The 24,371-nt window shown below is 41.9% G+C and overlaps 1 protein-coding gene across 4 annotated transcripts in view; it reads left to right on the top strand.

Moving 5' to 3' along the window:
* HDAC11 (histone deacetylase 11) overlaps positions 1-24,371 on the top strand; it is a 65,706-nt gene that overhangs the window by 31,805 nt on the left and 9,530 nt on the right. For all 4 annotated transcript variants that reach the window (XM_077325600.1, XM_077325601.1, XM_077325603.1 and 1 more), the window contains 3 exons: positions 15,568-15,644; positions 19,397-19,459; positions 22,067-22,163. In XM_077325600.1, the coding sequence (XP_077181715.1) occupies positions 15,568-15,644; positions 19,397-19,459; positions 22,067-22,163 (237 nt within the window). The remainder of the gene's footprint in view (positions 1-15,567; positions 15,645-19,396; positions 19,460-22,066; positions 22,164-24,371) is intronic.

Raw genomic sequence — 24,371 nt, 5'->3', positions numbered from 1 at the left:
CCGATTCATGCCAGCTAAGTTTCGCTTTCTCACAAACCTTTTGGTCTCTTACCAGCCGGCCCAAGCCAAGGCCATAAAACAATACATCTGTCGGCTAGCCTCTAGCCTCCCTTCCTTTTCCCAGCGGGAGAGGCTCCGTTGCTGATGTATCAATCTTACTATAAGTGTCCTTGCGGAGACAACTCAAGTCTCAACAAAGTGCCAACTGCTCAGATAAGATTCCGGGCCATCTGGTCGCCTGGGAATCAACCCACCTTTGCTGTCCTCTCACTCTCCCGCCAAAACGCCTATGTGCCCCCTCCCTTATGTGATGGGCTCTATATCTGCCCTGGATTTCCTATTGTACTTTGTTATTATCAAGATCTTTGCTTAGGAAGATCTTGGCTTGCTTTAGCGTTCTGTGGACTCTGTCTAATAAAGCTCTCTTTGGATTTTCAACTGACTGTTGGATCTCAGATGTGCCTTTATCACGGAGTCTGCAGGCTGGGCTCAGCCTGATTCCTGACAGAGACATGCTGAGTTGACTATCATTGATGCTGCAGAGGTGGAAGCTGCACCAAGCTTGCTCAAAGCCTCTGCAAGAGTGGAAACATTTAGGGAACTGCCATGGACCTGGCAGTGAAGATCAGATGCTACACTGGGACCGTTTCTGCACTGGAGGCTTTGTGCTGGGTTGCAGGCTGAAGTTTGAGTCAGGGCAGGTTGCCCCACCTCTTCCTGCTCCTGCAGTGGAGCATCTGGCCTGGTGCCCCTTGTCCATCCTGGATTTGCACTCCCACATGGGAGCTGGAGCAGCAAAGGACCCAGTGCAGAAACAGTCTGGATTCACTAGCATTGATGTCAGTGGGGGGGGGGGTTGAAAGGATTGGAGCCACACTGAGCTCACTGGCAGCAGCAAGAGTAGAGAGGCTAGGGAGTCTTATCAGGCCTGGTGGTGAAGGTCATGAGCCAAATAGGCTGACCAGCATTGAGGTTGGGGGGAGGGAGAACAGTGGGTCCTGTGGAAGAAGCCAAGAGCTGTACTGGACTCGCCAGTGACCATGATGATAACTCATTGGGGGATCCCTTCCCTCTCTCAACTATAATTTAATTTAAAGTGGCAGCTGTGATGGGCTGAAGGGGATAAAGTTGATAGGAAGGGGTTACCTTTTATCTAATAAAAGTTCTATGATACATCATCACCCAATAGACAAAAGGAATAAAAATAATTTGCAACTGCAAGAATTCTTTTTGGATCCTTATCAGAAAGTAAAAAGCTAACTAAATCATAGGAATATATGAGAACACAACAGATATGTTTAGGAGGGAAAAGAGTTTGGGGGAGGAATACCAAACAATTTGGATGAACAGGTGTAGTGTGCTCTAAAGGCAAAGGTTTGGTGGTTGATTGCTATCTAACGATTTCTCACCAAAGCAAATGTTGAATGAAAGCCCAGAGCCTGAATAGCATCCGGGTTAACATCGAGAGCAAACAGTTTCTCAAATACAGTTTTAAAACACAGTGACCTCTAAGACTCTTATTTCAGGTAGTCCTTGCTACGTAAGTATGACTTGATGAACATTATATACACTGGTTACTAAGCCCTTGCCTCAAGAGAGGGTTGACCAGTTCTTAATGGAGAGCCACATAACAAGCAATATTTAATAATTTTGTCAGGAAATCTGAAAAAAGATGGTCAGTGTTTTCATTTACCAAGACAATCCTTACAGCTACCCTGTAAAAGATACCGTATATACTCACATATATGCCGACCCACATATAAGCCACCTAGGCACCTGCTGGAAACCCTTATTGACTCGCATATAACCCAAAGCTGGTGTTTGGATAGTGGCTTTTCTCCCTTCCCTTCCCTTTTGGGCAGGATCTTTTTTCCCCTTTTCTTCCCACCTCCCTCTTTCCCCTCCTCCTCCCTCTTTCCCTCTGACCCCTCTTGCCTTTTTATATCCAGTCCTTCTTCTTATTCCATTCCCTTCTTCTTAGCCAGGTGTTCTTTTTCCTCCGCTTTCCATTCCTTCCTCTAGGGGCATTTCCTCCTTCTGCTCTCTGCTCTCCCTCTGAGATGGAGGCTTCAGAGTTTCCTGCAGCAGCAGCCCGTGGTAGCCTCATGCTAGCCTCGTTAAGGCAGTGAGGGGGGGAGGCGGAGACTGTTCTTCCCATCCACTGTCCCTCCCGGGCTTGCTGCATCTCTTCCTGCCTCTGCTTCTTCAGTTAAGTATACTTGTCTCCCACCCACGCTCTCATGTATAGTCTGGCAGCTTTTAAAAAAAACCCGCATATAAGCCGAGGGAGACTTTTTCAGCTTTTAAAAAGAGCTGAAAAACTCGACTTATATGCGAGTATATATGGTAACAGGAATAACTTTTAGGTTAAAAACTTGAACCTCAGCTAGAACATAGTTCCAAGATCCATTTCTGATAAAGTTTAATATGCTGTCTGTAAAGGTTCTTGCTTTTCTGTTATCACTGACTGATGAGGCCCCCATTTTAGGTCAGATGTGAAAAAGCTACCCAAATGTGAAAACTCTTTCACTTGTTGAATTTCTTTCCCATTCAGAGTTGATCTGAATACTGAAGGATTCCTTTTTTTTTTTTTTGAGAAAATATTAATTTTCTAGCTATTTATTTTGAGGCTTTCCTTCATGCAATATTCCAAGAACATTTTTAAAGATCTCTGTGAACCAACTCTTGTCCGAGACAGCAGGTCAATGTCATCAATGTAAAGCAGAAATGGAATGTTGCAGTTAGCCAAATGGGATGGATGAAAAAAATTTATTAAAGAAAGTTGAAAGATCATTTATATATAGATTAAATAAAAAGGAGCCAAAAGACAGCCCACCTTCATTATCAAGGTTTAATGGCTTGCCACCATAGCCACAGTGGACCTGAGCTGTATGGTCCACATGAAGTTGCTGCATGAGCCCTAGCAGCCTTTTATCAAACGTGATATGTCATATGTCATAGCATAGAGTGTTTATCTAGAGGTGGGATTAAAATCTGCTTTGTCATTTGAGAAAGTGATATATTTTTCTATCAGAGTGCTGTGGTGAGGAAAGAGAAAGAGCGACAGTAGGCACAAGGAAGTGAGAGAGTCAAAAAGTAGGAGAATAAGTGGGGGAGAGGAAGAGAGACAGACTAAAAGAAGGAGGGGAGAGTAGAGGAAGAAAATATGGAGGGGAATGTGATGGCCACTTCTGCAACTTTCTTGTGAGTCCCCATTTTTATGCTAATAGTGCAGAATACTACAGTAGAATATGCGACAACTCCTCTTAGGGTTGCCATCTTCCAGGTGAGGCTCTCTACCCCACCTCCCTCATTGGTAGTCTGCTATGGGGAGAGGAATGGAAGGTGATTGGAAACTGCTTTGAGACACCTGAGGCCTGCTCAGTGACTGCGGGCCATTCCCAGTTCTCTCAGACCTCAAACAGCCCCACATCCCTCACAGGTTGTCTATTGTAAGGAAACAAATGGAAAAGGTATTTGTAAACCGCGTTGAGACTACTTTGGGTAGTAAACAGCAGGGTACAAAAATCCAGCTCTTCTTCTAAGGAGCAACTGTGAAAGAAGCATTTGGGCACATAACATTTTATCAACAGTAAAAAAAACAGAGACAGAAGGAACAGGGCAGACACCTGTGTACTCTGACTACCCCATGTGGATTAGGGCAGGGGGACATTTTGGTGTCTGTGGCCTAATTCACACAAGAAGGGAAATGAATTTGAACACAGAACTGTGGGAGGAATTGGTTGCCATGTAATCTCCCCCTAAGAAGAGTCTCCAGTCTGATTTTCCCTTCACATATCTGAAGACGTGGCTCTGGAAAGCTCATCTGTAACCACTATGCCACAATTCCCAAAGGTCAGATCATCCCCGTCGCTCTCCTCTGTATTCATGTATTGTATTCCTGTATTGTATTGTATTCCTGGATACAACGGGCTTTGCCCCTAGTCTTTTTAATAAAACTTATTTTTCAAGCAGCTTGGTGCTCTGCTATCTTTGCATATTTAAACTCTATCAACAGAGTTCTGGTCCCAAACTATGACATAAGAGATGGTCTTTTGATAGTCAAAGAACAAGAAACAAAAAATGGCAGCTTTCTGCTACACTCAGCCAGGGACGGATTTTCCTATAGGCTAACTAGGCTTCGGCCTAGGGCCTCATGATCAAGAGGGGCCTATATTCCACATTTTTATAAAGGTTAGTACTAATCACAACATGTTTCATTTAACATATTGATATATATCACAGTAATGATGTATTTAATTATCTCTCACGTAATTTACAAACTTAAAAATGGGAGGTGAAAGGGCCACATAAGTGGAATAGCCTAGGGCCTCTTTTCATGTAAATCCGGCCCGGCACTCAGCATAACTAACTACTGGATAGGCTTACTGAATGCAACTACCTGATCTGAAAAGAGAGAATGAAAAGCCACTTGCTAGAGACAGGACTCTGGTAACCTGGTTACAGATCCCTAACCAGAGATGACCAGCAGGCAGGACAGAGGACCTGGGATTCTGATAAAGAATGGCTGTATGTAAAGCCGTCTTTGAAAAGCCAACTCTGCAAAAGAGACTCTTTAGCATTAACATGCCAGAGAAAGGGAACTTGTGTGACTACTTAGATGAAATGCTTAGTATAACTGGATAGCTTAGAAGTGCTGGGAAAGAAACTTGGAACAGGAGCTAGTTGTGTTAATTTCAATAAATTTGCAAAATATATGAAAATACTGTATTGCAAATTGAAGCAAAAGGGAAACTGAAGTGCTTTGTATTGACACAGTGTGCAAACAAAAGTAAAACAAGGTATTTGGACAGTGAGTGTACCAAATACTTGTGTTCACACAGTGAGTTCTTTGAATACTAAATGAAGATAGAAAAGAGTGTAGAAGATGGAAGGGGTAGGAATTGTAGAAGAGGTAGGCTCAAGAATTGTAAATGCAACCTGCTAAATAGACAAATTAGAGAATCAGAATCACACTGAGCTGGAAGAGAACATAGAGGGCCATCCAGCTCCCAACCTTCTCAGGGACTTAAAAAACACACATACCTGACAGATACTCATTCAATATCCTCCTAAATACTTCCAACAAAGAAGATACCACCACCCTCTGATGCTGCATATTTTATCTTTGATCAGTCCTTACTGTCAGAAAATGGTTTTTAATATTTAAGTGGAATTCCCCTTCCTGTAATTTGAACCCATTGCTCCTAGCCCTTGTGTCTAAAGCTGCAGTAAACCTGCCCACCTCTTCAACATGTCTACCTTTTACATAATTAAACACAGCTATCATATCATCCCATGCCCTTCTCTTCTGCAAGCTACACATATCAAGCATCTCAACCTCTCCTCATAAGACATGGATTCCAACCCCTCAACCATCCTGGTTGCTCTTATCTGAACACATTCCACCTTGTCAATATCCTTGAACTGTAGTGCCCAGAACTGGACACAATATTTCAATTGAGGTCTAACCAATGTGAAGGAGTGTAGTATTCGAACTTCACTTGCCCTAGATTCTATGTTCCTAGCGATGCAGCCTAAGATCACATTCACCTTCTTAACTGCCATATTGCACTGTTGGCTCAATTCAACTTATTGTCCATCAGAACTCCTAAATCTTTTCACATGTGCTGCTCTCAATCGAGGTATCCCCATCTTATATTTATGCATTACATTACCCAAATGTAATACTTTACACTTCTCCCTATTAAAAAAATTTTTTTTGGCTATGGTACAATTTTCCAATCTATCCGGATATCCTTGAATTGTGAGAAGTCTGGCTTGAGAAATTTTCAGTGAAAATTGCTTATGTGTACCACCACTGGGAAACAACCTGATTTCGATAAGAGTGCTTGCTAAAAGAGGAATGATGACATCATTTGGGGAAAACTTTTTTATCAAACAAAAATGATAATTGAGTGCAACTGGGAATTTGCATTAGGAACTATATGTCTTAGACACATGTATGCAGAATGGAAACCTGGCTAAACTTTGCAATCATAATAGATGTTCCGGGCCGTGGCACAGATGTGTAGGACATAGGGATAATTGCACTCTTGCCTAGCTTCAAAGCCAGAATCTGATCAAGAGCATACACAGATAACCAAATGCAATACTGAAAGAAACTGCATGCAGTTCATTCAAGCTAAAGGAACAAGGCCTAGCTTTAGTAAGAACTATGAAACAAGCCAGACACAGCTTATTCTAGAGCTAATTCATAGTGATATACGTGGCTCAATAAAGTTAGGAAATAGCTGGGATTGATTAAACCAAGTAGCTAACTGTATGTTTTGATAGAGAAGAGAAAGAGAATATAAGCAGGGATAGATATAATTTGGAAAATACTTCAAAGTAAATGCTGGATCCTTTGAACTGATGCAGAAAATGAATAATATTTCAAGACAGAGTGCCATAGTGCTTTGTGAATATTGTTGTGGAAATGTGGAATATATATTTTCTGAATAAATAAATTAAATTCTGATTGGAAAATACCACATAGCAGTGACATTCTAGTGTATTAAAATGTATTTTAAGTGGAAAATCAAGAGGTAAAATTGGCCTGGTAGAATGTGCCCCCGGGAGACATTAGAGCCCTGTAGAACTTGAATCAGTACCACAGGGCATGCAAGACAGAGCTATTCCACCAGGCTTATGGTCAAGGCCTAAAATAAGATCCACAAAGTAAGGGTGACCTCACCGCTATGGGGGAGGGAGATGGAAGGTCGTCTCCTTACTAACTCCCCTCTCATATGAGAATTTTAGTTGGGGGTCATTTGTTGTTGTTGTTATTCTTATTATTATTATTTGGATTTATAACCTGCCACTCCCCTAAGGCTCGTGGCGGGTAACAGCATATAAACACCCCAATAAAAACCCCTAATACATAAAAACCATCCTAATACATAAACACATCAACCAACCCAACACGGTGACATTACCCAAGGCCAGGGATAGCCTGAAAGGACTGCAGAAGAGGGGGACCCGATCTCACCAGGTGGCGCTGGCCTCAGCCATAAGCCTGGTGGGAGAGCTCCGTTTTGCAGGCCCTGTGGAAAGCTGGTAAAGGTCCTGGCCCTGGTCAAGGCCAGACGTGCCTCCAGGGGGCTGGGAACCAACAACGTTAGCCCCCGCGGAGCGTAAGGCCCTGCAGGGGGCATAGGGTGTCATATAGTGTAAATATTTTTATTTTAAACCTTTTAATGGTGTGTTTAATGCTGTTGTTTTCCCTGAACGATATAGAAGGGTGGGATTAAAAAATATTATTTTAGAGGAGATAATCAAAGCATGGAAGTGTTTCATTGTAATATTGGAAGAAAGGGGCTAATGCTGAAGAAGGACTAGTAAGCCTTGATAAATGGGAAGGGTGATAAAAATTGGTCCTGAAACACAGTGAAAGATAGTTTTCGGAAAGAGGAGACTGTGTAACAATTAGAAGCCCCATCTTTGCTGTACATAGTATGAGTTTGTTTCAGAACAAAGTAACAATTCAATGACAAGATTGGAATTAGCTTCTAAGTCGTAGCTAGGCTGGACTATGTGAAAGAACCCAAAAGAGAGCTGCTGAGAAAGTGAGCGGTTTTTGGCTTCCCTAAAATGCTAAACTACTCAATTGCTTTTTGAGAGGACAGGTTGCTTTTTGAGAGGACAGAGTTTGAAGGTGAGCAGGTGCTTGGAGCCTTCTAGAAATTGATGTTTTTGTCTGGATGAGTTTGGATCTTTTGCCTGGTCTGTTGCTTATTGAGCAAGGTCTCAAAAACATGGTGCTGAACCAAAACTGTTTTCACTGTGTTGTCACATAGTTTTAGGATCCATTTCTGTCACTTCCTGATTATCAAGACCTATTGCTCCTTCTTCAGCATTAGCACGTTTCTCTCCAATATTACTATTAAACACTTCCATGCCCTGAAAAATCTATGGGATATAGTCATTCCTGGTTATAAACTCTAAAGACAGGACAGGAAGGGACAGATGGTTGTTGGCATTGTGTTGTATATCATAGAGGGCATATAGAATCAAATAAGTTAGAAAATTAACTTCCCAACAGAAACAATATGGGTGGAAATACTGGGCCCTAAAGGGTTGCTTAAAAGGGTGGTTGTACTGTTACCCATCTGATCATACCCTTGAGACTGATCTTGAGATGGTGAAGAAAATATGGGAGATGACTATACACGTAATGTTATCATACTGGGAGTCTTCAGCTACTTTCATACTGACTAGGTATCGAGCAAACAAGCCAGAAAAGCAGTGGGGCCATTGGATGACAAGGGAATTAAAGGGATTGCTAAAGGAGGCTGGAAAAATGGCAGAAAAGCTCAGTGATTTTTTTTACTTCTGTGTTCACTGTGGAAAGTGTGGGGCATGTACCCATTCCACAGCCCCTGTTTTCAAGAAGGCAGTCTGAAGAACTGAGTCAAAGTGAGGTGACCAGATATAAACTTAGACTTACTGGGGGAATTAAAAACTGATAAGTCTCCAGGTTCTGATGCTACGCATTCAAGTTGTTAGGGAACTCAGATGAAATAGTTGATCTACTAACCCATATACATTTTATTTATTGTATTTATTATTTGACTGCTATACTGCTCCTTCTGGCCAGTTGGTTATAGCCTGTCACTAAATTCAGCTGCTGTACCAGCATACTGGAGAGAAGCAGATGTTATGCCAATTTTTAAAAAGAGGTCCAAAATCAGGAAATTACACATCAGTTAGCTTAATGTTTGTCCCAGGCAAGAACACCTCCACAAACTGGGTGAGTGGACGACAATGTGGCAAATGAAGTTCAATGTTGATAAGTGTAAAGTGATTCATATTGGGTTAGACTTCAAGAATAGGCTAATGGGGTGTGAACTTCCTGAAGCTGAGGGGGCAAAAAGATCTTAGGGTTGTAATGAAAGTATCCCCCCCCCCCCAAGTGTGCTACAGCTGAGAAAAAATAGGCAAACTTTATGTAAGGGATTGTTAGGATTGGGACTGAGAATAAAATGGCCAAAATTGTAATGCTCCTGTATAAATGTGTGGTGTGTTCTCATGTGGAATACTGTGTACAGTTCTGGTCACTGTATCTCAAAAATGACATTGCAGAGCTGGAAAAAATACAGAAGAGGGAGGCCAAAATAATTAGGGGGTTGGATCACCTCCTGGGAGGAAAGGCTGAGGTCTGGTACTTTAGAAAAGAGACAACTAAGGGGGCACATGATAGAGCTTTATAAAATTATGCATGTGGTTTAGACAGTTAACAAAAAACTTCACTCTCCCTCTCCCAGTAGAACTCGAGAGCATCCAGTGAAGATGGGCAGTAGATTTAAAATAGATAAAAGGAATTACTACTTTAAAATGTGGCATTCACTGCTAGCAGCTATAGCAGTGCCACAGGAGCAAACATCTTTAAAGGGGGATTAGATATATTGGTGGAAGATAAGTCTATCAGTGGTTACTAATCCTAGTGACTGAGGGGAACCTCCATGGATAGAGGCACTGAAGCTCTGAATCCCAGCGTCAGGAAGCATCACTGGGGAAGGCTTTGGCCTCTATGCCCTGTTATGGCTATTCAAAGGAACTGTGACTACTGTGTGAGACAGGAGGCTGGACTAGATAGACTACTGATCTGATCCACTATTAAATTGTGGTCATGGAATCCCATTGCCTAGGCGTGCAGATTCTTCTTTGGGTTGCATTTCACTTTAAACAGATTAAACATCAATAGATTGCACTTACAATTTAAACATAAGACAGAAGCAGTTCAGTAGTAACAACTGAAGCAATAAATTCATGATTTCTCTCTCTTTTTTGTGTTTCATGTTTGAAGCATTCAGTTTGGATGGATTAATAGCATAAGCCTTCAGGGGAATTGCTTTCATTTTGACATCCAGATCCAGATAATATATTCAAACTTGTAAATTATTAACATTTAATATTCACATAAACTATACTTTCTAAGATATTAGCCTGAGCTGTGTAGGTTGGTACTGATTTTTCTCCTAAACAGACTGCATTGCAATTTTCCTTGAATAGCCTAAAAGGAAACCATTTAATTACGCTACAAGACTAGGCTTTGGTTTTTTTTAAAAAAATATATATCAATACAAAAATGAAATATTCAGTAATTCATATGCTTACCACATGGGTGACTTTTGGAAAAATAAGTAAAGAACTCAGTCAATAGGTTTCAAAGTGCATGATAATGACCGTTTATGCACTGGAGGTTTCATGCTGGGCTACAAGCTGGAGTTTTAGTTGTGGCGGGTTGCCTCATCTCTTCCTGCACCCACATAGGGGAGCATTTGGCCTGGTGCACGTCATCCGCCCCTGATTTGTGCTCCTGCACAGGAGCTGGGGCAGTGAAGTTCCCAGTGCATAAACGGTCAATGAAAGGACAATTGTGTCTCTCTAACTTTGGGGAAAAATCCTGTTACTCGATTGTTGTTGTTGTTGCCTCGGTGATTTGTACTTTTCTGTTCCTGTGTCTCAGCTTTGTTCCATGAGTTGGAAGATTTTTCATTCCTGTGTAAAGGATGCTCTTATGTTATTGTAGTTCTCTTAACTACCATTAAATTGATTTTTATTTCTGGCCGGTGATACTAGGTTGATCAGATTTTCAGTTTGGAATCTAACCTTCACATACTCCCTTTTTATATACAAACAGTTTAGCATACCTTTCTTATTTAGCTTAGGGTACTTTAAAATCTATAGGAAATATTTCTTGTTATTACAGCAAATACTTTACAGCAGTGGTCCCCAACCCGTGGGCAGCGGCCCGGTGCTGGGCCACGAAGGCCTTGGTGCCGGGCCGTGGCTCCTTCTTCCCTCCCCCCCCGAAGCGAGAAGCTTGCCAGGCTGCGAGCAAATCGGCCGCCAAAGCAGCTGATTAGCTCGCGGCCCGGCAAGCTTCTCGCTTCGGGGGGGGAGGGAAGAGAAGCTTGGCGAGCCGCAAGCTAATCGGCCGCTTTAGTGGCCAATTTGCTTGCGGCCCGGAGGGGCCGGGAGGGGGAGCCGCGGCCGCCGGCATGGCAGCGGCGCAAATGTGCATGCGCGGACTTGCACTGGGGCTGCCGCGCGGGCCTCCGGGCCGCCCTCTCCCCGGACTCCGGAGCAGCGGTCCGCAGCGGGCGCAAGCTTGCGGACCACTGCTTTACAGTGCCAAGATCCTACAGACACTTTCCTTAGAGTAAACCCCACTGAATAGACTTGAGTAGGTTTATAGCATGCATTCTTAGAATTGCTCTCTTGCTTTTTTTAAGTGACAAGGAAAGACCTGCTGAACAACATGAAGCAGCAATAAATTGAGGTTTATTAGAGTGATCCATATAACCTACCAAACACATGTGTCAAAAACAAGTCAAAGATCTTTAGAGATTAAAAGAATCCATAAAATGGCTTAGATACAGGGCTCAGAACATCTGAGCTGGTTTGTTAACCTATTTCTATTAGCCAGTAGAAATCAGTGTTCATGGATTCTTTTCACATTTGCAAAATAAGTAATCACTATCTGTACCACTAAGAGCCTCTTGTGGCGCAGAGTGGTAAGGCAGCCGTCTGAAAGCTTTGCCCATCAGGCTGGGAGTTCAATCCCAGCAGCCGGCTCAAGGTTGACTCAGCCTTCCATCCTTCCGAGGTCGGTAAAATGAGTACCCAGCTTGCTGGGGGGTAAACGGTCATGACTGGGGAAGGCACTGGCAAACCACCCCGTATTGAGTCTGCCATGAAAACGCTAGAGGGCGTCACCCCAAGGGTCAGACATGACTCGGTGCTTGCACAGGGGATACCTTTACCTTTACCTTTATCTGTACCACTAATCATTAAGAAGATTTCATAAAGAAAGAGAAGCAGACAGTGTGGATGTGCAATACTGTTGTAGCTTTATAAAAATGTATTTTTCTATAACGGAGAATACTAAAGGCTCTTCATGCCAGTTGTCAGAATTACATTTATGGTTTATACTGACAGTCTGTGTTTTAGAATATCAGCAAAGTCAGTCAAAACAAAGAAAAATAGTTAGATAAAACTTTTGACTTATCAAGGGAACTTGTGACAGACAGGTTATGTTGTGCCTCTCCCTAAGAGGAGTCAGTTGGAGCTGACAAAATGTTGTGACAGACAATTGGAAAAGTTAGAATATTGAGAAAGAATCTAGGCTGAGTGAAGCTGTGGCAAAGTGCTGCTTAAAGCTGACTGGGAAAAAATCATCTTGTAATTAAAGATCCCACATGCTGGAATAGGTAAATAGTTCAAAAGTTCAATGGGAAAGAAACTGTATTCATCTTCCATCTTATTGTGCATCCCCATATAGGACTGTGCACGCACAAACCTGCCACTAGGAACTTTCCTAGCTAAAAAGCTCCAAAAAGGGAGCTCATCTGCCCGACCACGCATGTGTGGGTCTTCCTGCCGGTCAGGCCATGTGACTACAGGGTGGAGTGCCCACCTCCCACAGTTCTCTTTTCACCGCCACAATTAGTGGACATCCTAGTCTTGAGCTCCATCATCATCTGTTTATTTATTCTTGGCCTTTATGGCAACGATGACCTCCAAGACTGTGTTTAAGAAGTGCAGTCAGTGTTCTACAAAAATGGCAATGGTTGACGAACACGGCTGTTGCTTAATCTTCCTTGGTGAAGCTCACGCAGTGGGCACCTGCACAGTTTGCCAGAGGTTAGAATAGAGCTGTCAGGTTAAAGGCTGCATTGTGGGAGAAAGCCCTCTCTGCATACCCCCCTACTAAGACGTCTTCTGAACCAACTCCTTCTGCAGCCACCCCAAAGGTCTCTTCAGTTCCAAGGTCAGGCCTGTCCTCAGTTCAGTCCACGTTATCTAATTCTGCCCCGAAGCTTTCTAAGAGACCTGTATCGTTGGTGTCTGAGGCCCCTAAACAGTCAACTTCTGTTGTTGCTCTGCCAGAGCAATGTTCAGTGAATGAACTGCCCTCGAAGAAATGGTGAAAGTCTAAACATTGGGACAAGGACCATTCCACGCAGTCCTCCTCTGCTACCCATAGTTACCTGCTTATGGTTCTGACTCAGCCTCACAGAACCCATTTGATCTGTGAGTCCTTTCTTCAGGATTGTGCACTAGATTTCGAGGAAGGTGGTTCCGGGTTTTCCCCAGGGCAGCATCATTCAGTTCCACCTGTTTAGAGACAGTCTGGTCATGCCCCTGCAAGTTATTCTCTTGGCCAATGGGACCACCCTATAAAAGAGTTAAACACTCAGGTTCAGATAGTTCTTTCACTCTGTGACCAACTGGGCCTGGTTGTTAATATGGAAAAATCTTGTCTTACCCTGGCTCTCTTCTTGGCTCGACCCTGGGTCATGTAATTCTCACTGCTTTTATGATGAACCCCTTACATTCTTTGGTCCATTGTATTTAATGGAACCGTTGGCAAACGGTGTGGAATATCTAACACTTATTGGGTCTAATGGGCTCAATTACAGCCGTGGTGCCTCACTAGGTGGCACATGCGGGGTCTTCAGTTGTGGTTTGTGTGGAGGTTCAGTCCCCTGATACATGGCCCCTATCTCTACTTTTCTATTCCTAGGGCAATTGTTCATTCATTGGACTGGTGGTTGACGGAACAGAACCTGTTACGGGGGATCCCATTTGGCTTCTGGTCACCAGACGTTGTCCTAACCATGGATACCTCCATGGAGGGACCATTGTGGGAAGTATTCATCCCAGGGTTGATGGTCCCCTTCGGAGACTTCTTTGCACATTAATTTTCTGGAAATCTGGGCAGTTTGTCTAGCCTTAACCTCATTCGCAGATATCCTTTGGAACCAAAGAACCTGCAAACCGACAACACTTCTGCAATGTTTTATATCAATAAGCAATGGGTAACTGCTTCCCTCAGGCTGTGTTGGGAGGTTTGGGAGTGTGGCAGGTTTTGTCCCAGATCCTGGCAGATTTGAGAGCAATTCACATAGCCTATTCTCTGAACATGAGATTTGACAGGTTGAGCAGATTTTTCACCCAAACCTATGAGTGTTCGTTGAACGAGTGGTAGCTGTGAGAATTGTTCGCGCTGTGGGAGTTCCCACAGGTCGACCTTTTTGCCAGACAGTGGTCAGTAAACACTTGCCTTCTGCTCCCTGGGGGGAGTGGACCCAGAGACCCTGGGTGATGCATTTCAACTGATCTGGAGGGGACCGCTTTTTTACGCATTTCCCCCCTTGCCCCTAATTCCCCCGGTGCTGGTGAAGATAGCAATTGACATAATGGATACGATCCTTATCACCCCTTACTGGTTCTGCCAACCAAGTTCATTCCCTAGCAGATAGGTGGTTCATCTGGATCTCTCGGAATCTGGGTCACAGCTGGATCCCTGAGATACCCAGACCTTGAACTCCTTCTCCCTTGGGTCATGAGGGAGGTGCTTCTCCATTCTCTGTGAGCATCAACAATGTATAGCTACAGTCATAAATGGGTCTGTTTCAAGCGATGGTGCTTGGAATGGGAGTTATGTCCCTATACTTGCCCTCTCCCACAGATTCTGCAATATCTCTGGGAGTTGGAAAGTTGGGTCTTACTGTGGCTTCTGTTAGAACTCACTTAGCTGTGGTGGCTGCAGATCATGCTGAGGTTCTTGGGGTGTCTGATTTTATCCACAAGTTATCTAAATGTTTCCTGAAGGGTCTAACTCATATTTTTCATCCAAGATGCCCCCCAGTCCCTCAGTGGTCTCTGGCTGTCCAGGCCTTGATGAAACTACCCTTTGAGCCTCTGGCTTCTGTTCTGTTAGCATTTTCATGTATGAAAGTGGCCTTTTTGACAGGGACACATCAACAAGGAGAGTAGGGGAGCTAGCTTTCTTTTGTGTAGATCTCCCATTTCTGGTGTTTTCTTCTCGAGTAGTTTTACATTTGATTAGAGGTTCCTACCTAAGGTGGTTTCCCGTTTTCACCTGTCCCAGGGTGCAGCTCTCCCCTCCTTGGCTCCTTTATCTTATGTAGGCTGTTATGCATATGCTAGCCATGGGTTCAGATTATTTTATTGAATAGGAATGACTTTTGTTTAAATGCATGCTAAGTGTTACAGACATGCCTTATATTATGCTTTAAAATGATTGTAGAATTTCAAGATTCCAATTTACCCTGAATAAGAGGGCATGATGTATTTTAGATCTAGATATGCCAAACTTATTTGTGCTATGTATTATAGGCATGCTTTGCTTTATTTTGATTATTTAATTGTCTGAGTTCAGTTTTGGATCCAGATTTTTAGATTATTAGAAATCCCAAGAGTCAACTACACTTCCTTGACTAAAGGTTGAAGACTAATCTTTATTTATTTATTTATTTATCATACTTCTATACCGCCCTCCCCGGAGGCTCTTTGGTGGTCTTTGTAAGTGTTTGGTAGTTCAGATATCTGTAATGTTTGAAAACCTCATTGGCTTTGATAAGATAGAAAAAAACATCATTACAGGATTTTTATAGTCTCTTCATTACAGTCTTATGGATCTGGTTAATTGAGCATGCCTAATAAAGCAGTCTGTTCAGTAGCTTCATATTTTCCCAAACACCATGATTTTTCACCAAATATATTTTTAGATTTAATTTTTTTCCCTTCTAGGTGGGGGCTTTCATCACTGTTCTAGTGATAAAGGTGGAGGATTTTGTGCATATGCTGATATTACATTGACAATAAAGGTAAGGAAAGACCTTTTTATATAAAATCATTGATTCTCTGAACATCTCTGTTAAGCTTGAAACAGTTCTTTTAAGTTTTTAATTCTGATAGCTATGAGTCACTAGGATGGATTTTTCTTATTGGTCTTATTTGAAGCAATGTTGACATTGATATAGCTAAAAGCTTTAGATAGTAATATACAAGTTCTCATTACAAGGGTAGTAGGAAATGTGCATTTGGATATATCAGTATTTTCCTGATATAGTTGGTTGTCCGGATGGTCTCTGAGATTTTCTGAGGCAGTAAATAGGTCCAAAATGATTCCAGAAATATTGAGGAGTGATTGGAAATATCAGGAGCCAATATTTTAAGGCTCCCAGGGCTATTTTTCCTGATTTTTGCTGTGTGTCTGTCAGTGTCTTCTTGCCAGGGCCTGGTATCAGCTTACAAAGCTGGTTTGGCTTGGATTCTGTGCTTAGAAATTTGTTCTGTTGGTCTTGCTGCACTCTGTTCCTTTATGAAGTTGGTTTGTTTTGAATTTTCTGGTTTGACCTTGGAGGATGGATTAAAACAAATGCCCGATTTATACATTTGCAACAATGGGATATAATGGAACGTCCATTGGATATAATGGGAGCTAAGAATGCCAGTTCACTTGCATGGGCTCCATTGAAATACATTACAACACACAAAAATAATGTATTTCAATAGAGCCCATGGACGTTAGTTGGCATTCCTGGCTCCTGTTATATACAGTGGGCATTCCAGTATCTCTCATTGTCTGCAGTGGGCAGTGCTGTCATTTGTTTTAGTACTGTCAGGGTCTGTGGGGTCTGTCTGATGCTTCTTATCCGCCACGGTGTCCGGAGCTGGAAGACTGCAGAAGGAACGGAACTTCCTTTGAAGGTAGCGTCTCAGAACAGAGTCGGTGATGATTTCTTCCTCTTTCTCCTGCTCATGGGTTCAGGGTAGTTCCTTCACTACCCAAGAACCCTGCCTCCTCACTGACGCCAACCTTCTCAGTTAAGTAGCCTTCCTCCCCGCGTCTCCACCCCCGAGCCTTTAAAGAAAGACTCCGCCCTTCTGGGACTCCGTGTCTTGCATCAGACGCCTTGCCCTTGGTTTCCCCCATGCTCTCCCTGTTTGCCCAAGTGTGCCCACTCTCCGATCTCCCTTTGGCATTTTCCCTAGTGCTTCCCGAGGTGGGTCCTGCACTTCCGTAGGTTTCATTTCCCTCAGCGAGTCCACTCGCTCGTTTCTCCATGCTCAATGTCCATCTGTCTCCTCTGAGCCAGTTGAGCTGTCCTGAGTCGGGGTCAACTGTCCTGAGGCTGGGTAGACGGGGCATTCCCAACAAGTACATCCATCCAGTCCTTGTTAAATCAGTTTAACTGGATTTTCTGCTTTGACACTGGTTGTGTTAGGCTTACTGTATTGTCCCATGGTTCTGGCAGAGATTCCTTGGTTTTCCATGGATTCTGTATGCTTGTTAGTGCTCTTTGCATTAGGAGGCTTTTGGCTAGTGGTTGCTTTGCTTGTTGTTGTGTTTTTAGTTATTCTATGCCCTATAGAAACATGGAATTCTCCTCACCTCAGAAACAATGTGGATGGCCTGGGACACCTTATGTTGGTGTCCCAGAGGTTCAAGTCATTTGAAATTTGTATTTTATTTAGCGGACAGACACTGTCAGCTCCACTGCCATGTTGGTGCCGTTTGCTTAAAAAACAGCCCCTTAGCCTCTCCCTGGAAATATTCTCTATAGTGGTGTTCCCCAACCACTGGGCTGCGGCCTGGTACCGGGCCGTACAGGCCTTGGTACTGGGCCACGGCAGGGGAGAGGGAGGCATAGGTGCTGATGCGCCTCCCAACCCTCCTCCTGCAGCGTGTGCTCGCTGCACCTGATCGCCGCCTCCTGGCACAGCGAGCACCGCGCTGCGGGGGGAGGAGGCGGCAGCACACCAGTGGGCATTTGTGGGTTCCAGCACCCGTGCCTCCCTCTCCCCTCCCCCCCAGTCCCCAGCCCAAAAAAGGTTGAGGACCACTGCTCTATAGGGAATAATGGAGCCAAATAATATCAGAATCCTGAAAAAAGAACTGAATCCAAATATCAGACCAGAAATTGGAACCTGAATAACTGGGAATATTAGTATTCTTTTGCTCCCTGATATCTGGATCCAAAAAATACTGATTTTTTTCATAGTGCACATCCTAAATGCAGAGTTTTAATTATAAACCCTTTATACAATGCATGATACCCCCATGCCTTCAATATGTATAGAAAAGGAAAAAACACTAGCATGGTACCCGCGTGCAGAGAAAGTCTACAGGTGTATATTCCCTCCCTGAACAGAGACACTATTTTTAAAGATATTTCTCGCTCACAAAATACTAAGCATACATGTGTACAATTCTTCTGTATGTGGGTGCTATGCCATACTCATGAGCCAGGAGCCACACAGTGGGGTGGGGTGGAGTTCAGCTGAGATGTTCCCAAGAAGTACCTGGAGCAATTATAAAGAATGTAGGATTTGAAGAAGAGCTATGTGTTATTTGTAACATATTGGGAGCATGTCTATTGTATAGGGCAACTAAGAAGTAATTGGCTTTTTCACAGTTTTATGGATAAAATACTTCTCCTGGTCTGGATAAATATTGAACATAGATTTTAAAACCTTTAATTTTTTAAAAAAAGATTTAGAACTGGTTTGTTATATGTTTATATAGGCCACATTTATATTGGATTGTACAGATTATTATTTATTAAATTTGTATACCGTCCTCCAGAATAAACAAGAGTAATGCATAAACAGGAAGAACCTCTGGAAGAAAAATGTATCTTCCGGATTATTAAACAGAGAATATTAGACCATGAGCAGCAGGAACTCATACCTACCCAGCCTCGAGTCTGCTCAGCAGCATTCTTTGGCATCATTATGCAGAGAAATATTATGCCTACATATTTGCATCTCCTTGATGTCCCACCCCTGAGAAGAGCTTTTCTCCTGGCACGAATGAATGCTTTCCCCTCAAAGGTCTTAGAGGGAAGATTCCACCATATCCCATACCATGCGAGACTCTGTCCGTGTGGTTCTGGTTGCCCTGACTCTGTCTCACACATTTTGTTAGATTGCCCCTTATATGAGCAGTGTCGGGATGACAGCTTTGTTGCCTTGCTGGGAAACAAGCCTTCTGTAAGTAAATCTATGACCTTGCAATTTCTGCTCTCTGACAAAGACCCAGAGATAACCATTTTAGTTGCCAGAGTTTTAACTAAGATGCTTTTATAATATGCTGCCTACCTTGTATTTTATCTTTTATAGTTTATTTAATCATTTTAATATCTGTTTGGTTATGTAACCCCATTTTACTATTTTGTTGAAATTTTAAACCCTATTTTTATATGTCTTATACATTTTATGCTAATAAAAGGTTACTGACTGACTGACTGACTGATAAACAGGAGAAGCAGTCATGCAAGAAGGGTAGCCATGTACTCTACCCCTTACTCATTACATTACATTACACTACCCTTTACTCACTACATTGCTTTCCATGCTGCATGGCATATTATTCATGAGGTTCTTCTGACTCAGCAGAGGGTTGTCCTAGCCTGTTAGGGAAAGGGAAATGCTGGAACAATTGTCTTGCATGAGTTCCTTCCATTTACACATCCCTAGAATTCAATTCATGGACATTCATTGAGGAGATAGCTATGAAATGTTACGTTTAAAATGTCACACCTGCCTTTTAATTTTTTTTTTTGTATTTCAGTTTTTATTTGAAAGAATAGAAGGAGTTTCTAAGGCGACTATTATAGATCTGGATGCACATCAAGTAAGTGATCATGTTAATGATATTCAAACCAGAAGTTCTGAGTCACTGTAGCATTGTACATTTTACAATGAAAGCTAATTTATACTGAAAGCTTTCAATAAAAATATATTTAAAAAAACAACAGGGCAGAAGATTTCATGCAATGTTAGCTGATTCCTTTAACGTATCATGCACATATTTCACATACTGTTTTCTCCAGTTTCCTACACAAAATCTGATACAGCATGAAAAGTGACATTTATCAGGGCTAGATTTTACAATATTTCAACCAAGTGCCTGCATAGTGGGAACCTAATATTTTAACATATTTATCTGAATATATATTTTAATAGCAAAGTAATGGTCATGATCTATATAATTTAAACATTAGAAAAAATATGCAACCTAAAAGACCACCTATTCCTGTTTGAACCTACTCAGTCATCTTCAGAGGTCTTATTTTGGAAAGCTTTGTCATCTAAGACTAGGCAGGTAACAATCAGAGGAAGGGCCTTCTTGGTTGTTACACCTGTGTAATTCTCTCTTCTATCGTTATCTTCTGCCGGTATGTTAAGACCTTTGTGTTCTGTTAATTCTCTCTTTTCTTTTAATGTTTTAATTAGTGTGTATGTGTGCATTGTGTTTAAATTGGTTTGTATATATATTTTAGCTATTTAGTGCCTTAAGTGCCAAAAGACAGGATAAAAATGTTTTAAATAATTACAAAAAATCATCAAACTGTAATTGACTAGAATAATTGTTTTAATATTTAAAACATTGTAGAAATTTATATTTGTTGACCTGAAACTGGACTTGTGTTAGGAACGGACCACTATAGGCTCTTTGTTGTACCACTTAAAGAGAATGAGAATATTGCCGTTACGTTCCTGAAGTTGAACAGGTATGGGCATAACTAGACAGAAGACTGTAAGTTTTATTCAGTGGGACTTTCTCAAAGAAAATGCAGCTTCAGTGCCCTACTTTGAGATTGGTTGGTGAAGAGCTGGATCTAAATCTAAGGAAGAAACAAAATTAATAAAATAAGCTTAATGCTCAGCTGTGCTGTTTATGTTATGTGATAGAACAGTTCTGCTATTGCTAATTAAAGATAAAATATTCAGTAATCAGTTATTTAGTTTGATCATACTGAACCACAGCTTGCTGTACAAGTTTGATAGAATTGACTGGAAGGATATAATTAATTAAGCAACCACTGTGTGTGATAAATTTAGTCTGAGCTGTAGCTCCATCATGTGGCTGGAATGTAAAAATATGTTGCAGTTTGCTAATAGAAGCAAAGTAACAATCCTTGAGACTTGGTATAAAACACCTTAAACAGAATTATAATTAGCTCATTCAGCAGGCATAATCACTGCAGCAGTTTCTATAACAGATGAGTTTGACCTTCTGTGTTGTAAGTAGAGAGAAGGCTAGGCTAAAGGACAAATACTGAACCTGCCTGTTTGCAGCATATGAAATTAGATCAACATTTGTATTTAAATTCTGTACAGAGGTTAAAAAGAGTGTTGTGTGAGGTTGCTGTAAAAGCCTGAATTATCTATATTTGTAATTCATTGCTGGTTTTATTATTCAGTATTCAAGACAACAACCCATGTTAGTATTGTTATGCAGTTCTTATGTTTTTGTATACAAATTGTGCTTATTATAAATTTGTGGGCAGTTCTTAGATTTTATAGAGAAATAAAATAATAAAACTGATTTAATTAACCATTTATTAATTTATATTACATTACACTACTTTTCAGATGTATTTTCACTGCTTAAAAGAAACGGAGATCCCCGAATGACCTATTACTATGTATCATAATTCTCTTCTGTAAATTAAAGCATCCCAGAAATAAAGTGGTCCCATGGGTTGCCATGGCTCCTGCTTTCAGATTGTAAGATATCAGTCTTGATTCTAGAGAACAGTGTCCTCTTTTAAATAGTGTTAGAATGCCTTCATCGATATAATGTGTTCCAGTACACTGATGCTTAATTGTCTAGGTGAAAGCCACTGAAAATTTAAAAGCCTAGAATACAAAATTATGTTAGATTTGGATTATTACTCTTCTGTACTCCAATATTAGAAGTGGAGATAGAAAACTGGGCTCTTTTTAACTAAAACATGATTTTTCTGATGTTTTTGGAAAGTTTGACTTCCAGAATTTCTTTGACCTTTAAAAAAATCTCAAGCTAGGGTTGAGATAGTTATCATTATATAATATCCTCTTAGAAATAAAGATAAGGCTTGGAGAGATTTAAGAAAATATCAGTTGAGCTCTAGATTTGTACATAGGCTTATTTTGTAACACAGAATCAAAATGGGTTTCTCCTTTTCCTCCGTCAGAGAAGACGGTGAATCTCCATTTCAAAGGTGTTTTTTTTAGATACTTAGATACATAAATGAAAATGCTATAGTTAAAGAAAATATAAAATATGTATTAGTAAGTGTATGCATATCACAGTAATCTTCCTTGTGATTTTTAGTGAGCCAGGATTATGCTGCAAAAGAATGGTACAAATTAGAATCATAGAGTTGGAAGGGACCTCATGGGTCATCTAGTCATCTAGTAATAAAATTACTTTGTCTCTGATCTGTGTAAATCATTTGTAATTATTTTACAGGGCAATGGCCATGAAAGAGACTTCATGGAGGATAGCAGAGTCTACATTATGGATGTTTACAACAGGTATATCTATCCAGGAGATGGATTTGCTAAGCGTAAGTGAACTATAATTTCCATGCTGATGTGATCTCAAAGCAATTTAAATCTTTTTTAAAAAAATCTCAAGAAATTACTGCCTTCATAACTGAAATTTTCTGTTTTAAGAAATTAAATTCAAAACTTTTTAAGTCACACGGAACAGCTTATTGAAAATCTTTTTATGTAAGGTACCCCCTGTATGGGGCATAGCTGTGTGAAGGAAGTTAACAAGTGTGGGTGGCTTTGATTAGTGCCATGCTTGCAGCCATTTCAGCCTACCAGTGGATGAGAGCGAATACTCTGGTGTTAGGCTGTCATGCCAGTGACCCATTTAAGCCCTCTGTCCCCCCTCCCCCTACAGCCATGAGAGCCCAACAGGGGACAGGTCCACCTACCTTGTTAAATGGTTTGCTGCTGTGACAACCCAATATTTCTTTCCCCCTTCAAGCGTGGGGAAGGGAAAAGGAGGGCTTCAATGGCTCACTGCTGTGAGCCCAATAACAGGACATGCATGCCTATGCACTGTTGGGCTCTTATAGGCGCTGTCCTTTTCAGCCCACTGTTTCCCTCCCCCTGAAGCTGAAGAATGGGAAATTGAGGGCTTAAATAGCTCACTGCTAGTCTAAAAGTGGGACGGGAACTCCCAACTGCAGTTAGGCTGAAATGACTGCAAACCATTTCAGTGGTGCCTTTCATTTCCACCTATTGGAAGTGGGGAGAGTGAAACCCACAGCATCCCCATCTACTGTTAGGCTGAAATGGATGTTAGCTATTTCAGCGGTCTGTTTTGCTTCCCCCCTTTTTGAAGTGGGAGAGTGAAATGGATGGTTTAAATGGCCCAAACAAGACAAAAGTCCAAGAAATGTTTGGGGACGATACCTGTCCTGAACTTTGGCTTGGGGGCCACTAACTAGTTGAGATTCCTGACAAATTTTAGCTCATTAACCAATTTGTACCCATCCTTCTTTTCATGCGATGAGTATAGCATATTTCAATAATGTTTTTTCTGGGCTGTTACTATTGGAATTCTGATTTTTTCTTATGCAAATCATACTTCAAAATACTACCTCTCTGACTCAGTCTGGTAATTCAATTTCTTTAATTTAATTTCAATTATTATTATTACTAGTATTATTACTATTTTTATTATTAATTAGATTTCTAGCCTGCCACTCCCAATAAGGCTCGTGGCGGGTTACAAAATGTGCATAAAATCCCCAATAAACCCCCCCTAAAACAATCAAAAATCTACTCCATAAAATGCACAACAATCCAAACACAAAAATGTCCAAGATGTACAGCGGCAAAAAAGCCAACAGACAGATCCCACTCAATATCAACCCCAGGGGTGGACAAAGGGGTTGCTGACCCTTAATCCACCATCAGAATAACCCAGGGGGGGAGGTCTAGATCTTCCTTAGGGCGCCGGCCTCAACCATAAACCTTGTGGAAGAGCTCCCTCTTGCAGACCCTGCGGAACACAGAAAGCTCCCACAGGGCCTGTAGCTCTTCCGAGAGCTCATTCCACCAGGCAGGGGTCAGGACCGAAAAGGCCCTGGTCCTGGTCAAGACCAGATGTGCTTCCCAGGCGCTGGGTATGACCAGCAGATTTGTACCTGCAGAGCATAAAACCTTGTGGGGAGGCATAGGGTGAAAGGCGGTCCTTCAAGTATATGGGTCCCAGACTGCGCAGAGCCTTAAAGGTTAATACCAAAAGCTTGAACCGGATCTGGGCAACAACTGGCAGCCAATGCAGCTGCATCAGCCCAGGCTGGGTATGGGCCTTCCACAATGTCCCTGTGAGCACCCTAGCAGCCGCATTTTGCACCAGATGTAACTTCCAGATCAAGCTCAGGGCCGCAGGCCCATGTAGAGTGAGTTACAGAAATCTATTCTGGAGGTGACTGTTGCATGGATCACTGTGGCTAGATGTTCAGGGGACAGGTAGGGCACTAGTAGCTGAGTTTGGCGAAGATGGAAAAATGCCTGGTTGACTACCATCTTGACCTGAGCCTCCAGAGTTAATGAGGCATCCAAGGGCACTCCCAAATTCCTGGCCTGGGACATGATGGCCAATTGCGTCCCTGCCAAGGTGGGTAAGTGTGCTTCCTGATAGTACATAGTCGTTTCCCACAATAATAATAATGTTTGTATTTCTGTCCTACTGTAAGGGTGGTTGAGGTCTGATTTTGATCTTGATCTGACAAAAAGTATGTCATGTTGTC

Source organism: Paroedura picta, chromosome 3 (genome assembly GCF_049243985.1).
Source record: "Paroedura picta isolate Pp20150507F chromosome 3, Ppicta_v3.0, whole genome shotgun sequence".
Taxonomy (NCBI): domain Eukaryota; kingdom Metazoa; phylum Chordata; class Lepidosauria; order Squamata; family Gekkonidae; genus Paroedura; species Paroedura picta.
This window is presented reverse-complemented; position numbering and strand designations above follow the sequence as displayed.